This window comes from Abramis brama (genome assembly GCF_963993115.1).
Source record: "Abramis brama genome assembly, chromosome: 10".
NCBI classification, from domain to species: domain Eukaryota; kingdom Metazoa; phylum Chordata; class Actinopteri; order Cypriniformes; family Leuciscidae; genus Abramis; species Abramis brama.
In genome coordinates, this window is record NC_139972.1 from 31073738 (window position 1) to 31090613 (window position 16876).

Genomic DNA, 16876 nt, shown 5'->3' on the forward strand with positions numbered 1-16876 from the left:
TTTTTATTACACAAAAAGCACAATATCTTCAAACTCCTGACAATGCAAGTTCTCATACTTCTCTCCCATGTAACTTTGTGCTCCACTGTTGAACACAATGGGTCTATCCATTGACTGATAACTTTTCATAGAAAGGTGTGAGAGTGCTGGAGATGCTGCTTCATCTGGTCTCGCCCTTTGGTACATGGAGAACAATAAGAGATTATTATTAATAATTACAGATTCTAACAGCCTAGAAAGCAGGAGGTGAAATAAAACCAGTTTAAAGGGGACCTATTATGCAAAATTCACTTTTGCATGCTGTTTGGACATAAATGTGTGTTGGCAGTGTGTGTACACAACCATGATAAAAATCCACTCACTCCTTTTTTATTAATCCCCATAAATCATCAGCAGTGTCTCCCAACGACCTGTTTTCAGAATGCAGCTTTAGTGACGTCACTAAGCACAGGCCCCGCCCACGAGTGTTGACAGACACTGCCGTTTCAGCATAGCCCCGCCCTGATCGAGTTCACAGCTGCTGCACTGACGAGAATGTCTCCCAAGCGTTGTAGGTGTTGTTGTGTGGCTGGATGTATTAATCCACATAGCTCTCTCTATTTACTCCCGAAATCTGAGGCAGCCGCTGAAGACGAGGTGGAATTATTTTGTTTTCAAAGAAAATGCTCCCTCAACTCCACCGAAATTCGTTTATGTACTTGCACACTTCTTATACTGTTTATTCAGCTCTTACGGTAATTTTCTGGAGTAAAACTGACGCTTCATCTTCTGTGTGATGTACAATAAACTTTATTAAACTCATCAGTATATGTTTGATCATCATTCGGACCTGATCCGAAACAGCAGACTTGTAGGCTATTAATAGTGGATACATACAAGCAGATGACAAATACGTTATAACCGTAATTAAACTACTAAACTATACCTGTTCCATCTCCAAACAGCACTCTGACTCTGTAGGCATTATTGTCCGACTCCAGGTCGAAATTAACACCATTACTGAGAGTTTCTGACATAGATATCATATATAAACGCTAGATGTCTTATGGCGCAGTCACTTCCGGCATCACCGTTCAGCCATCTTGTCACAGGCAGGCTTAATGTATGAATTAAGGTGAGTGATCAGCACGCACACAAATCCTCTTATCTCGCTGAAATCTTGACGGATTTACAAACGGTTTGGTTTCTTACAAACGTTATTAACGTGGCTATAATTCTGAATGCTTGAACATGTATGTTATAATTATTCATATGTATGCAGTGTATGTATGCAGTGTCATAACTACATCTCTGACGTTTATAACAAACCAAACCGTTTGAAAATCGGTAGAAAATTGAGCAAGTTATGGTTATTTAAAAGTGCATGCACCATTAAAATAGTGAGCGAGCTGTCTGTGGCAAGATGGCCGCCACGTGCAGACGTCGACCTCCATTGGCCAGCAGCGCGCACGAGACATATAGCATTTATTATATAATATCTATGGTTTCTGATGAGCGTGAGCTCGTGAAGCTCCGCCCCCTGTGCCTTTACATCTTGTGAAAAGGGGCATAATAGGTCCCCTTTAACATTGCACAAGAGTTACGCTATACCAAACATGCAGTTTTGTAGCTAATAATAATTTTGTAGCTTCTTTATTACACAAAAAGCACAATATCTTCAACCAATATCTTCAGTTCTCATACTTCTCTCCCATGTAACTTTGCGCGCCACTGTTGAACACAATGGGTCTATCCATTGACTGATCACTCTTTGCTGACAGGAGTGAGAGTGCTGGAGAGGGTGCCTCATCTGGTCTCGCCCTTTGGTACATGGAGACAAAAGTGTCTTGTAAAAGTTGAATTAATAATATGTTAAGTCTGATAAAAGCAAGTTGCAAACATAAATATTATTGTAATTGAAGGTTCTACAAATCCTCTAAATATACCATAAAACATCTATTCATAAACTAGCATTTTTCTAACATTTAAAGCTACACCATGTCCATTTTTATTTTGTTAGAACAACAATCTGCTTAATTCCAAACTGTGTTTTTGCCTTAATTCGAGCCACTACGGTAAGCCTTTAATAATCTCAGAACATATTTCACAGATTTTGCAACGTGTGAATTAAAAAAAATGGTTACTGGCTACTGTAGGTGGAGGGTGTGAGGATATTCATCCTTTTCATTTTTCTTTGGAGAGTGAGGGATGGATGTAATTGTTGTTAGTAACATTCACTCTGATAAGATGATCACCTGTAGCCATTGCAACACATGCACGCCTTAAACCTTCAGATACATCCACAGAATTTACAGCACTAAAGTCCAACTCACATAATTACCAAAACTATGTTAAACTGCCAGAGGGCCAAAACTTACATGTAGCTTTAAAACTCAGTCTTTATGACAATAACGCTTAGGAAAGGCCAGAGTATGAAGGTGCTATAGAGCTGTTGTGTCATTTGATCTCAAACTTTCAGGATGGGAGAGAAAACAGGTTTAACAATCTACAAGAGGCAAGCAAACTATGCTAGATTAGACTTGACAAATTATTATTTTTATTTATTAAACAAATAACACACTACATATCCATCTAAATTGTCATACTTCTCTTCCATAAATCTAGAGGTTCCATTTCGAACACAATAGATCGGTCCATCGTCTGATTGCTTGTTAGAGACAGGCATTGCAGAGCTGGAGGCTTCATCTGGTTTCGCCCTTTGATACACAGAAAAAATAAATTAAATTATTCTTATGTAATAATGGATGGTTATACACAGCACACAATGGTAACAAACAGTTATTTTATTACATGAGATACAAACATGAAACTAATAAGAGGGGCTATTGGTAAAATAAACACACAAAGGTTCAATCCAGGAAAAATACTGTGAACACATCCGTTATATGTAGACACGTAACACTCAAAGTGAATTGCCAAAGTATATATGACCTGAACAAAAAAATATCTGGACTATGAAATTTTAGAGAAACATAATCATTTTTAAAAACTGTCAAATCTTATATATTTATTTAGTTATCCTGTGCACACTGCATAGTTTTTTACTACAAAGTACAGCCTACTGAAAGCCATGAAATGCAAAACTTAACTGCGTTTGTAAATAATGGTTAGCCTAACGTTACGTGAAAACAAGGAGGCTGTCAACTACAATTAATGTTGAATAGGCACAATTGAAAGAAGATTACAAATAAAATTGTATCCACTCCCAAAATAATGGATTTAGGAAAGTGTCCACGCATGTCAAGTTTCTAATGACGAAAACAAGTCAGTTACACAAATTGAGGCCTAACAATGATCACACTTTACTTTATCTCATAACTAGTATAATTCCTTTGCCTCAGGTGAAAATAAATACATGAATAAAAAGTCAGAGTCAAGGCAAGCACACTTACCAGCTTAATCTATTTTGCTACTGTTCTGAATTCTGTGAGTAGCTTAGCAGCTAGCCTAGCTTAGCCTAGCTTAGCCTAGCCTTCTTCTGCAATGGAAATCATTGTTGTTGGCGGAGAGCAACGGAGCAGTTGCGTCGAACATTTTTGAAAAGCCTAAATCGAAAAACAATCCAATCCAAACCAATCCTTGATAAGCTGATAATATTAGACGCGTAAAGGACCTGATCAGACAAAAAATAGACGACAGAGTCCAAATATAAATGTGAAATCTGAAGGTGCGTCAAAGCACACACAGAAGCCGTCTGTGCTGTGGCACTTTTACTTTCGTTTTGTCTTAAAGGAGAAATGTCTTGTTTTTCGACTTCTACTAGTGAGTTAAGATCACATAGACTAAATGTGATATTTTATATCACATTGGATGGTGTAATTTATATAATAAATAAGTAATAAATAATGAAACAATGCATTATTTATTTAATAATAAATAAATTATTATTCACTATAATAATTATATTATTTACTCTCACCCTCACTCTCACCCTCACTCTCCCAAAATGCACTTTTTTTTGCATTTTATTGAAAGTAGTGTTAGTATTTCTTTCATGAAAACAATAATCGTAAAATAATATAATAATCATATTTCATTGTATATTAAAATATTTCAGATATTAATTCAATAGTTTAAATATTTACTAATATTTATTATATTATAATATTTATAATATTTACAATTTATTAATAGGCTACTGAGTTATAATTATTTATCAACTTATTTTTTAAAATATTTTCTTGAATTTACAAAGTGAGCTACACATTTTTAATTCCTTGTCACAATTGTTCTTGTCCTTATTTTTTGAACGTATACACATAAAGTTTATACTGACTTTCTCGAACTGCCTCCGAATACAATTTGGAAGTAAATTACCCCACACCTCCGCACATTAACAGTGAACAATACAATATATTTAATGAGTTTTCATTCAAAATATGTTATGTTCTATTTGTTTCTATAATGTATTGGATTTAGACATTTTTGCTTTTACATTATTCATGTGGTTTCCAGCAAAGTTATGATCTAGTAACGCCCAGAAATTTATTTTATTTATATTTCCTCATTATTAATCCTAATTTTAGCTTTGTTATTACTTTGCTGATTACTAAATATTATGAACTTTGTTTTATTTATTCAATGAAAGTCTATGATCACCAAATCAAACCATTTTTTAGGATTATCAATTCAGTTTCCACTGTGTTCAGAAGAAGCTGTTCCAAATTTTTGCCCGAACAATATCCATAACTTGTATCCAAAATGGTTTGACCAGACTACATTCCCAAATACAGTGTAGAAAATGTAACTTGTTTCCAGCTGGCATTTCCAACATAAATTATTGTTCATTAATTTGAACCACTGTGATTTTTATTATTTAAATAAAAAGTACTGTACCAGTAATATCCTGCATGGAAATCACAAATTTGGGTCTGAAATAATATTGGTTTAGACAGACATGAGTTATTTTGCTATTTTGCATGGTTATTGCATGACTGTATTTAACAGAAATGACATAGACGGTAATGAAAACTGTGACCACTAGGGGTCGCAATTAGGCTTATAAAGCTTCAGAAACGCAAGGTCGATGCTGATGTGCGATGCATGCGATACTCGTACAGCTTAAATGTCATTTAACGATTGGTGTACGTCAGATTCACTTAATTTTAACACAGAAATGTTTATCAAAAATAAATATGAGTGATAGATTCAGTCGTAAAAATCTGTAAAGGAAAAAGGTCAAAACTGTATGACTAGGACTGGTTCCGACTAGCAAACCGCTTTTCAGCACGCGTTGGTGGTATAGTGGTGAGCATAGCTGCCTTCCAAGCAGTTGACCCGGGTTCGATTCCCGGCCAACGCAAAACTTTTTCTTAGTCTTATAAATATTATATATTAGAACCTCAATATCTACACTAATCCATTGTGTAAAAAGGCAACATAATTCCATCAGAGCTCTATTATCAGACTCTTATAGCGTCACTTTTTACACTATTCCCATTGGACTTGAAAGATCACGTTAAAGAGACTCTCCGCAGCCCCGCCTCTCTCCCACCTCGAGACTAGTGTTCAGTTCAGCTGATCGTGCGAGGCAGAGCATCACATTCACAGTCCGCAATGTCATCCGAGGAGCTCGCACTGAAGCTGCAGCGCAGGCTGGACACCAAACCCGAGTCACCGGTGCACACAGGAGCGGAGGAGGAGAAGGAGAGACCCGCTCCCGCTCCCGCTGCCGTGAACGGCGACGCCACCTCTGAACTGACGGAGAAACTCAACCGCAGGCTGGACATCCATGACGGCACGACGAAAGCCAAGCAGATGAAGGTCTTCAACCCCTACACCGAGTTTAAAGAGTTCTCCCGCAAACAGATCAAAGACATGGAGAAAATGTTCAAGAGGTCAGTTCACTATCACTTCATCAAAGCTCAACCGTTATTAAATATATTTATCTAAATTAAGATTTCTTCAGGTTAATCAAGTTATGGGTGTAGTGAACATTATTATAACAAGAGTGAAGTGTGTGTGTGTGTGTGTGTGAGAGAGAGAGAGAGAGAGAGAGAGAGAGATTTGGGATCATTGTGTTCTTGGAGCAGAAGGAATGTTGATGCATCACTCAAATTAAATCCATTATTGAATATTCTTGATTTTTTTGTATAATTTTCTTTATTAGTTATTTTCTAAATCATCTTATTAAATTTATATTCCAATTTACTGTGCTTTAATGACATAAAAACTGTATTTCTATGGTATGAAATGAAATAACATAAAAAAACGAGTGTAAATTAAACAGATAGTGTTAGCATATAGTAATTTAAAAAATAAAAAACCTATGCAGGGCACACACTCCCTCGCAGCTTTATGGGAATTTGTATTGCAAAAAACACACACACAAGAAAAGTTAAATTATAGAATATTATTTTAAAGAAAGAATAGTAAGTGTAAGCAAGAAATAAACATTCTGAAGCTCACATTAAATTAACAAGAATTCTGTCTCTGAGCATCCTCGTACTGTGCCAAAATAATGTTTTTCTGTGGCGTCCCTCTCTCTGAACAGCCATTGTCCTGGTTTCCCTCATTATTTCAGTACAAGGGTCCACTCACAAACCCTGCGTCCCCATGGAACCCACTCCATGAGCAACAATGCCATCTTTGTCTGTTTGTGCGTGTGTTTGGAGGAGTCTATGATGAGAGAGGGTCTCTTTGGTTTCATGCAGAGTTGAGAAATGGATAAAGTAAAAAAAAAAATCATTTTCATCCTATTATTAGATATTTTTGTTTGTTTAATCACATCAAATTCAGAACCGGATCTCTGCTAGTGCAACAATAACAAGCAAACTCTCCAGGGTTTGATGTGAGGAGAATCCTGGGATGTGTTTCACCTCAAAGACTTTGTTTCTGCGTGTCGACCTCTGCTGCCAGATCATGGTTTTGCCAGAAATATGCACGCATAAAGATGTTAATAGATTTTTTTTAGAGAATCCCAATGTTAATTTAGCCTTACGGCAACAAGATCAGAGAGATGATTTATTATATAAAATAGTTCTAGAAATGTGCTCTAGAAACATCATTAACTGTGAGGTTCAGTCGAGATGATTATATTGTGTTAAAGGAAACCAACCCAAAGTGTGTAGTGTATAAAACAATGATAACTAAGTGTGTGTGTCCCGTAGGACTAGGTTACGTCAGGACTGCAAGGTGTGTCAGTTTAAGTCACAGAAGTGCGTACTCTGGCCCACTTCAGATCAGCTCAGCCCAGTTTCAGCAGATGAAAAAAGATGTCATGTATAAGAGGAAAATGGGTCAAAAGCAACAGCAGAGTTAACATTCATAAACACAACTCACACCTACTTATGAATTAGCACAGTGTACAAGATAGATAGATAGATAGATAGATAGATAGATAGATAGATAGATAGATAGATAGATAGATAGATAGATAGATAGATAGATAGATAGATAGATAGATAGATAGATTATATATTCACATTATCTAGATTAATATTTTGTGAGGTTCCACAAATTTTACGTTTAAGTTGAAATAAGAAGCAGCACAACTGTTTCCAACACTGATAATAATAATAAATGTTTTTTGAGCATCAAATCATCATATTAGAGTGATTTCTGAAGGATCATGTGACACTGAAGACTGGAGTAATGATGCTGAAAATACAGCTTTGATCACAGGAATAAATTACATTTTAAATACAGTTTATTCAAATAGAAAACGGTTAATTTAAATAGTACACATGTTTTCACAATATTACTATTTTTACTGTATTTTTGATCAAATAAATGCAGTCTTGGTGAGCATAAGACTTCTTTCAAAAAGCATTACAAAAATCTTACCATCCTCAAACTTTTGAACTGTGATGTATAATTTCTATGTATAAATGTGCATATTTTTGATCCTCTCCACCCGTGCCACTTCAGCGCAGGGAGGGGTGTTGACCTGGAATGTGGCCGGCATGCAGGCGGCAGGACCAACATGCCAATCTCATCCTCCTCTTTCTCTTTGTTATTCTCTCTTTCTCTCTCTCTCTCACGCTCATACAGCGGGTCATCTTGTTAACCCTGACCTGCTTCAAGTAGTTCATAATGGCAGTTCTAAGCACATCTGCAGTCAGCAACAGATCCCGGATCAGCCTGAGTCCCGTTGCTGGACTGCAGCGCTCTGAATGCCAGGCTCTATAGTTGAATCTCTGCCCCGAGCTTTGGCATCTATAAATACCAGCAGGAAACCAGAGAGGACAAAGAAAACGTCCACACACAAACACATGCCATGCACCCGCAATTACGTCAGGGCAGTTTGTGTTTTCATGCATCCACACACATTTTTCGAGCCGTGTGTGTAGGAGTGTGTGCTGCCAGTTGCTGAAAGCAGTTGTTGTTCTGGTCAGCAGATTCCCAGTTGTCTTTTAATCAGGACAGGCGAGTGTGAGCATGTCTTGGTGGGGGCTGTTAAAGCAACATCCAGCAAAGAAAGAAAGTGAGGATATTGCGTGAAATGGTTCAATTGAAAGGCTTTTATGCAGGACTTTAACGACGAAGGTTGAGCTGTTAATGACCTTCCAGAAACAATGTGTGAAGGAGACGAGATTAGACGGCCGTTCAGAGGAACGATATGAAACAGCCTGATAAACATTCACATCGTCTCAGAGCTTTCTCTTTAAAATACCTTAGGAGAAATTAAAACATGAATATGAGAATTATATAGTAATAGTATAGAAATCTAAAATGAATATGGACTGCAGCTCAGATAGCACTTCAAGAAGATTCATTTAGTTAAGTAAGGGTTAATGCCCGACGAGGTGTCCATTGTCAGGTATTAATGGACGATGGCAAGGCGTGAACCGTCCGACGTGCAGCGGTTAGCGGAGGTTCACCAAAGTCCATTAATACCTGACAATGGACACCTCGAAGGGCATTAACCCGCTTATACCATGGTCACTTGCCAAATAACACATTTTTAAAACATTAGTTTATATTTTAATTAGTTTTACAATCGAAATCTAAGGTTTTTACAAACAATAACTTGGTTTCCCTGGTTACGCCTGACGGTTTGTCCTCTATCACTTTTTAATGGACACCCTGCAGCCAATCAGAATCGAGTATTCACCCAGACCATGGTATAACGTTATTTAATGCATTAACTAACAATACATTTGTTACAGTATTTTTTTTTAAATATTTGTTAACATTAGTTATTTATTGTCCCAGTTAACAAACATATGTTCTAAGAACGTTTTGCTAACGGTCTGCTAAAGTTATGAAAACTTCATTTTTTAACGTTCAAAACATCAAGTTTTTTCAAATGTTTGAAATGTATATTTTTGGGGGTTGGAAACGATAAGGGAACGTTTTATCACTTTGCAGACATTATGGGAACGTTGCTTCTGAATATTCTTTGAACGTTCTGAAACTAGTCGTAACTTTTAAAAACGTTAGATAAACTAAACGTCTCAGAACAATGTATAAATAATGTCTTTGTGCTAACGTTTTGAGAACAGTATTAAAGACCATATAACTGGTAGAACGTTTGTTCATAACTTTGTGAAAACCTTGCCAGAATGTTAGCCAAATTTCTGAGAACATTCCCTCCTATGTGGGATGTTAGCTCATAATGACATTTGACTTTGATTTCGTTAAGTCTCTTGAGCAGAGTTTGAGATGTTATTGAGATCACTTTTAACAGTCATGTGAGGTTATTGTGAATTTTTTTTTTTTTTTTTTTGGTGGAAAGTCCAGTGTGACGCATTAAACTTTCTCCATTTTGCTGTCTAGGAGAATAAAATGGCCTCTCATTCATGATTTTCTTTCCTCTGCGGAGAGGGAGAGAAGGAGAGATGAGACGATGCTCACCTGTACTTTTCTGCCACCATGAGCCTGTTCTCTCTAAAAGCATCACTCAAACCAAAATAGAAACACGTGCACACTCCTTCAATCTCAGCCTCTCCACTTTCACAGTGTTCAAGACAAACACAGTGTTCTCTCTCTCTCTCTCTCTCTCTCTCTCTCTCTCTCTCTCTCTCTCTCTCTCTCTCTCTCTCTCTCTCTCTCTCTCTCTCTCGCACACACATGCGATCCTGCTGGTTGGTGTGGCAACAGCTGGGTGAGACTCTATAAATACACTCCTCCGTTAGATCCTCTTTTTCCTGCTGTTTCTGCCGTCACTCTTCACCTGCGGTTCTGCTGGATATCTTCATGTCAACGGGCACTTCTGAGTGTCAGTAGAAGCTTGATATGATCCATATGATGCTAGAATGCAATTAGCATTGATAAAAGTTCAAAAGTTTGAGGTTGATAAGGTTGATTTTTCAGGTTTTTGAAAGAAGTCTCTTCTGCTCAACAAGGTGGCATTTATTTGATCAAAATACAGAAAAACAGTAATATTGTGATATATTATTATGATTTAAAATATTATAATTCTATTTGAGTATTTTTTTTAAATGTAATGTATTCCTGTGATCAAAGCTGTATTTCCAGCATCATTACTCCAGTCTTCAGTGTCACATGATCCTTCAGAAATCATTCTAATATGATGATCTGATGCTCAAGAAACATTTCTGATCATTATCAATGTTGAAAACAGTTGTGCTGCTTTATATTTGTGTGGAAACTGCATAAATGTGTTTTAGAAAAATGTGAATAGAAAATAAAAGTTTTATCTGAAATAGATTTTTTTTGTAACATTATAAATATCTTAACTGTTATTTTTGATTAATTTAATGCATCCTTGCTTATTAAAATGATTAATTCTTAAAAAAAATTCTGATCCCAAACCTTTGAACAGTCACATAAATCATTAAGTTGTTCTAAACTTGTAATCCAGAATTTTTCTCCAAAACTCTCCAACAACAAAGAACCATTAAAACAGTCCATAAGACTTTTGCCCTATATTACAAGTCTTATGAAGCCATTTCCCGATAATGGAGAGATATTTCGTCGTCATAAATGGAAAAACAGTACAAAATGTGTGTCATTTATAACAGAACATTAATTCCAGGTGAACTGCTCCTGTTTGTATATGTATCTGTGTGTAGATTTGACTCGGGTAAAGACGGCTTCATTGATCTGATGGAGCTGAAGATGATGATGGAGAAACTTGGAGCTCCACAGACTCATCTGGGGTTGAAGAACATGATCAAGGAGGTGGATGAAGATTATGACGGCAAACTCAGCTACAGAGAGGTGTGCATGTGTCTTTTTCATGCTATAGTTACAGCTTTGTTTTAATCTATACTATCATCGTCCCTGATGATTACTGATTTAATCTGGTGATTAAATCTTTTCAGAGATTACCCTCCATGGAAACCACTTTAGACTCTTCTACTTAAATGATACGATCACAGCACATTTTTTGAGAGGTCTGTAAGAGATAAAATCTCTATCTCTGAATGCAGCTCTGATGTGGCTTCATTTAAATGTCAATAAGATTTAATCACCTTAGTCAATTTTCACCTGGCGGAGGATAAAATGGGCCAAATAATCCTATAGACTTACATGGAAAAGGGGCGACACACACGTAGCAATCAGAATATCATAGGCCCTGTTTACAGCTGGTATTAAGATGTGTTTTGGTCGATCGGATCACAAGTGGACGAGGGAGACACATTCCCGTTTACTCCTGGTGTTTAAATCCGTCTATTTCGTCCACTTTCAACCGCTTCTGTCCTGATTTCTTTGATGTGAGGGTCTATGGCCGGGTAAATGTATGGGCTTTTTCAGATCTTTCAATCTAATGGAGGAAGTCAGAGGCGGAGAGTAGGTGTTTTATTTTGTTTGTGGCTGTTTGAACACATTCGACCACGTGAGCGTTTACACAAGATTCCACTTGTGATCCGATCGACCAAAGCCCATCTTAATTCCAGGTGTAAACACGGCCATAGACAACCACTAGAACACACACATAATGGTCTCTATGATATTCTAATATATAGCTTTTTAAGGATTTAAGTAATACTTAGTAATGCAAAACTGACTTCCATACATATTTAATGACTTAAAATGTATTTTATATGGAATCGACAAATAATACCTATAATCGACAAAAACACATTCTGAGTATTGTAAGTTTTCAAACTGGGGGCCGCAAGGGAGTGACAGGAGGTCTAGAGAAAAACTGTATACAAATAAATAAGATTAAAATAAATAAGCACATAAATAAATTTGATTAAAATAAATGTGATGAATGAATAATAAAAATCATAAAAATGTGATTATAATAAAATAAATAAATAACTACAATGTGTAAATAATATATTCAACTGTACATTACAATAGTGAATAGAAAACACACACATATACATATACATATTTCACAAAAGTGAGTACACCACTCGCATTTTTGTAAATATTTTATATCTTTTTATGGGATAACACTGAAGAAATTACACTTTGCTACAATGTAAAGTAGTGAGTGTACAGCTTGTACAACAGTGTAAATTTGCTGTCTCCTCAAAATAACTTGACACACAGTCATTAATATCTAAACCGTTGGCAACAAAAGTGAGTACACCCCTAAGTGAAAATGTCCAAATTGGGCACAAAGTGTCAATATTTTGTGTGGCCACCATTATTTCCCAGCAGTGCCTGAACCCTCCTGGGCATGGAGTTCACCAGAGATGCACAGGTTGTCCTCTTCCACTCCTCCATGACGACATCACGGAGCTGCTGGATGTTAGAGACCTTGCGCTCCTCCACCTTCCGCTTGAGGACGTCCCACAGATGCTCAATAGGCTTTAGGTCTGGAGACATGCTTAGCCAGTCCATCACCTTCACCCTCAGCTTCTTTAGCAAGGCGGTGGTCGTCTTGGAGGTGTGTTTGGGGTCGTTATGTTGGGATACTGCCCTGCGGCCCCGTTTCCGAAGGGAGGAGATCATGCTCTGCTTCAGAATGTCACAGTACATGTTGGTATTCATTGTTCCCTCAGTGAAGCTCAGCTCCCCAGTGCCGACAGCACTCATGCAGCCCCAGACCATGACACTCCCACCATCATGCTCAACTGTAGGCAAGACACACTTGTCTTTGGACTCCTCACCTGGTTGCCGCCACACACGCTAGACACCATCTGAACCAGATAAGTTTATCTTGGGCTCATCAGACCACAGGACATGGTTCCAGTAATCCATGTCCTTAGTCTGCTTGTCTTCAGCAAACTGTTTGCAGGCTTTCTTGAGCATCATTTTTAGAAGAGGCTTCCTTCTGGGACGACAGCCATGCAGACTAATTTGATGCAGTGTGTGGCGTATGGTCTGAGCACCCCCCACCCCTTCAACCTCTGTGTCAATGCTGGCAGCACTCATACGGATATGATGCTGAGCACGTGCACTCAACTTCTTTGGTCGACCATGGCGAGGCCTGTTCTGAGGGGAACCTGTCCTGTTAAACCGCTTGTATGGTCTTGGCCACCGTGGACGTGCTGCAGCTCAGTTTCAGGGTGTTGGCAATCTTCTTATAGCCTAGGCCATCTTTATGTAGAGTAACAATTCCTTTTTCAGATCCTCAGAGAGGTCTTTGCCATGAGGTGCCATGTTGAGCTTCCAGTGACCAGAATGAGAGAGTGTGTGAGCGATAACACCAAACTTAACACACCTGCTCCCCATTCACACATGAGACCTTGTAACACTAACAAGTCACATGACACCGGGGAGAGAACATGGCTAATTGGGCCAAATTTGGACATGTTCACTTTTGTTGCCAGAGACATTAACGGCTGTGTGTTGAGTTATTTTGAGGAGACAGCAAATTTACACTGTTATACAAGCTGTACACTCACTACTTTACATTGTAGCAAAGTGTCATTTCTTCAGTGTTATCCCATGAAAAGATATAATATTTACAAAAATGTGAGGGGTGTACTCACTTTTGTGAGATACTGTATATATAATATTCATTTATTTTAATCCAATTTTTTATATATATATATATATATATATATATATATATATATATATATAAGTTTCTCTGGTCCCTTTCTATATCTATAGTGTATAAGCTGGTTGTAAATAAAAGATAGATGCCCTTTATATTTTAAAACGGGGGCCCCTCACATGAGGTTAATGATATTTGGGGTCTGTGGCATCTAAAAGATAAAAAAAAACCCTGACTTATTAGTACCATTTATATTTTAACTGTCGTATCCACATCAACCCCCCCTCCCCAACCCTCTCTAACACACACACACACACACACTCAAACAGGTGATAGTGCAGCTGTGTCTTAAGTACAGTGAGTCTGTTGTCTGTCAGATGTTGCTCTGACTCTTGTGATTGGACAGACATTCCAAATGGATAAGATTACACACACACACACACACACACACACACACACACACACACACACACACACACACACACACACACACACACACACACACACACACACACACACACACACACACACACACACAGATTGTGCATAGAAAGGGGGGAGCCTGATATAGGGTCATTCTTTTGACCTCCCCCTTCCCCTCAATGAAATCAGTTCTGTGTGGATATGATCTAAAGATCGATTAAATAAAAAGGGCTTATTGCTTATCATTTAAAGCAAAATATCTGCAGTGCCTTTCATTTTGTGGTAAATAAAAACAGCTGAACTTTTAGTTTATGTGCTGACATGCCAACTGATGTCATATGCTTTTGTGTTTATTTTTAGAATCGAATAGAAATGCACCCTCCCATGATATACTGATAACCTTTAAAGCTATTGAAACTTCCCTATAATCCAAATGTCTGGATCTGTGTGTCAGTTCCTGCTGATCTTCCGGAGGGCCGCGGCAGGTGAGCTGCAGGAAGAGAGCGGGCTGATGGCTCTGGCTCGACTCTCAGAGATCGACGTCTCGACTGAGGGCGTTCTTGGAGCGAGGGACTTCTTTGAGGCCAAGGTTTGTGGGTTTTTATATCTTTTCATGTGAAAGAGAGTTTTCATGCATGGGAAAGCACTACTCCCATGTTCTTCAGAAGATGATTTTTGGCCTCAGTCTCCCCCTTGTGTTCATATAGTGTAAGTACATGAAAGGTTGGAATATGTAAAGAACACACACTCAGTTAAAGAGGGTTACATTATTATAGATCATGGATTTGCGAATATTTTTGACAATTGAATCCCCTTGTCCTAAATTGACTCTGACAAAGGCAACTAGCCGGAACATTTGCACTATTCTTATCTCCTGCTTGAACCTTTTAAAAGTATTTTTAGAGTATTTTTGCATTTTCTAAAATTTTTAGATAAAAAAAATTCTATTTTAATTAATGTTAACCTTTTAAAATATTATTAATATCATTGTATTAAATATAATGTAAATATAATGTATAAATGTATAAATTTGTGAAGCGTCTTGTTCAGATTTAAATGATTAGTTCCATTTAACATTACATTTCAGTGTAGGCTACTTTTTTATTGTTGTATTTTAATATTATTATATATACTTTATATTATATTATATTATATATTATTTCTCATAATTATTTAGACTATTATAGTATTTATACATATTTTTTAAATTAGCTTTTATTTTTCTATTTTCATTTTTATTTTAGTTTGTTTTAGTAATTTTCTCGTGTACTTTTTTCCATTTTCAGCAGTTTTTTAAATATACATATATTTCGATTTAGATTTAATTTATATTAATTTCAGTTGTAGTTTCAGTGATTTTATTAATTTAAAACTTATTAATTTCAGTTCATTCCTAAGGCAAATTAATTTGCCTTAATTTTTCTAATTCTAATTTCTAATTTTCTAAGTTATTGAGAGAGTTTTTTACCTTTAAATCTTTCTTCTAATATATATATTTATTTATTTATTTAAGCTTTATTTCAATTAATGACATTTTTTAAAGGTTTTAGTTTTAATTTTTCAGCTTCAGATTTGGGACACACACCTAACAAGATGAATAATACCTCAAACGAATAAGCCTGCACTACACAATTGGCATTTTACTGATTTAAAAGTGTTTTAGCACGACTACAGCAATAGCAATGCATTCATTTTAATGTTGTAAACATATGAGACACATAATTGAAATGTGTTTTATCTGTGTGTTTGTGGTAGGTTCAGGCTCTGTCTGTGCGCAGTAAGTTCGAGGCGGAGATACGAGAGGAACAAGAAGAGAGGAAGAGGATGGAGCTTGAAAGAAAAGAACGGCGTGCCGCATTTAAAGAACTGCAGTCGACATTCTGTTCATAAAACTCCTAAGATCACAAACAAAGATCTATGCCTTTTAGAGAGCACATTTGACTTGCACACAAGCACAAGCACGCATGCACACACACACACACACACACACACTGCTTCTTGTACCTCACACCTATGTGTAATCAAAACCACAGCGTAACACTGAACAAGTATCATTAGCGTTATTAGTGGCTTACAGCTATCCTGAAATATGCATGAGGAATTAGTTTCACTGGTGACGGCCGAAGCGAGAGATGAAGCGAGTGGAATTTCAGGAGTCTTGTAATGTAGGACATAAACAGAATAAACTCTAATAGACTATTTTAATCATCTAAGCAACTATATATTTTTAGAAACAAGAAGTTTATTGTAAAGTGCTAATCATAATTTTAAATAGTTGGTGTCGTGGACTAAATAATGATTATGACCAACGGATGAAAAAAAAAGAAACAAAGGAAACAAAGGGTCAAGAAATATGTTTATTTTTTATAGATTTGAATCATGCATTTTGTTCCTTTTTCCTTCTTTTTTTTTTGTTTGCTTTTTTTTTTTACGTATTTGTCACTTATAAATATATGTTTGTTGTTAAGTTTTGGTAAATTGTATTTTATCAGATGTTCATAATATCTACCTGTAACTCTCTTGTTTTTGCCAATTACATAAAGCCTATTAAAGCCTGTATTTTTCAACAAAACAAATATATATATATTTTCATCTGTTTTATTCCAAATGTCCAAAATGGAATAACTATTATATCCCTGACAT

At 36.7% G+C, this 16876-nt stretch overlaps 2 protein-coding genes across 2 annotated transcripts in view; one reads left to right on the forward strand and one right to left on the reverse strand.

The window, feature by feature from the left end:
* The window catches only part of LOC311091490 (uncharacterized protein), a 300883-nt gene extending 297160 nt beyond the window's left edge, over positions 1 to 3723 (reverse strand). Inside the window, exons 1-4 of the mRNA XM_084127442.1 lie at positions 3393 to 3723; positions 2586 to 2696; positions 1684 to 1800; positions 59 to 175 (exon numbers count right to left, since the gene is read on the reverse strand). Of these exons, the coding sequence (XP_083983568.1) occupies positions 59 to 175; positions 1684 to 1800; positions 2586 to 2665 (314 nt within the window). The 5' untranslated portion in view covers positions 2666 to 2696; positions 3393 to 3723. The remainder of the gene's footprint in view (positions 1 to 58; positions 176 to 1683; positions 1801 to 2585; positions 2697 to 3392) is intronic.
* Positions 3724 to 5091: 1368 nt separating this feature from the next.
* On the forward strand, positions 5092 to 16230 carry efhd1 (EF-hand domain family, member D1). The gene is made up of 4 exons (XM_084127451.1): positions 5092 to 5837; positions 10980 to 11127; positions 14688 to 14822; positions 15989 to 16230. Exons 1-4 carry the CDS (start codon positions 5557 to 5559, stop codon positions 16121 to 16123), a joined length of 699 nt encoding a protein of 232 aa, XP_083983577.1. The 5' UTR covers positions 5092 to 5556; the 3' UTR covers positions 16124 to 16230.
* The last annotated feature ends 646 nt before the right edge of the window (positions 16231 to 16876 follow it).

Coding starts and splice junctions, on each gene's coding strand:
- efhd1 (XM_084127451.1), top strand. CDS start 5,557: ATGTCATCCGAGGAGCTCGCACTGAAGCTGCAGCGCAGGCTGGACACC. Junction 5,838..10,979: donor ATGGAGAAAATGTTCAAGAG/GTCAGTTCACTA, acceptor ATCTGTGTGTAG/ATTTGACTCGGGTAAAGACG. Junction 11,128..14,687: donor GCAAACTCAGCTACAGAGAG/GTGTGCATGTGT, acceptor TCTGTGTGTCAG/TTCCTGCTGATCTTCCGGAG.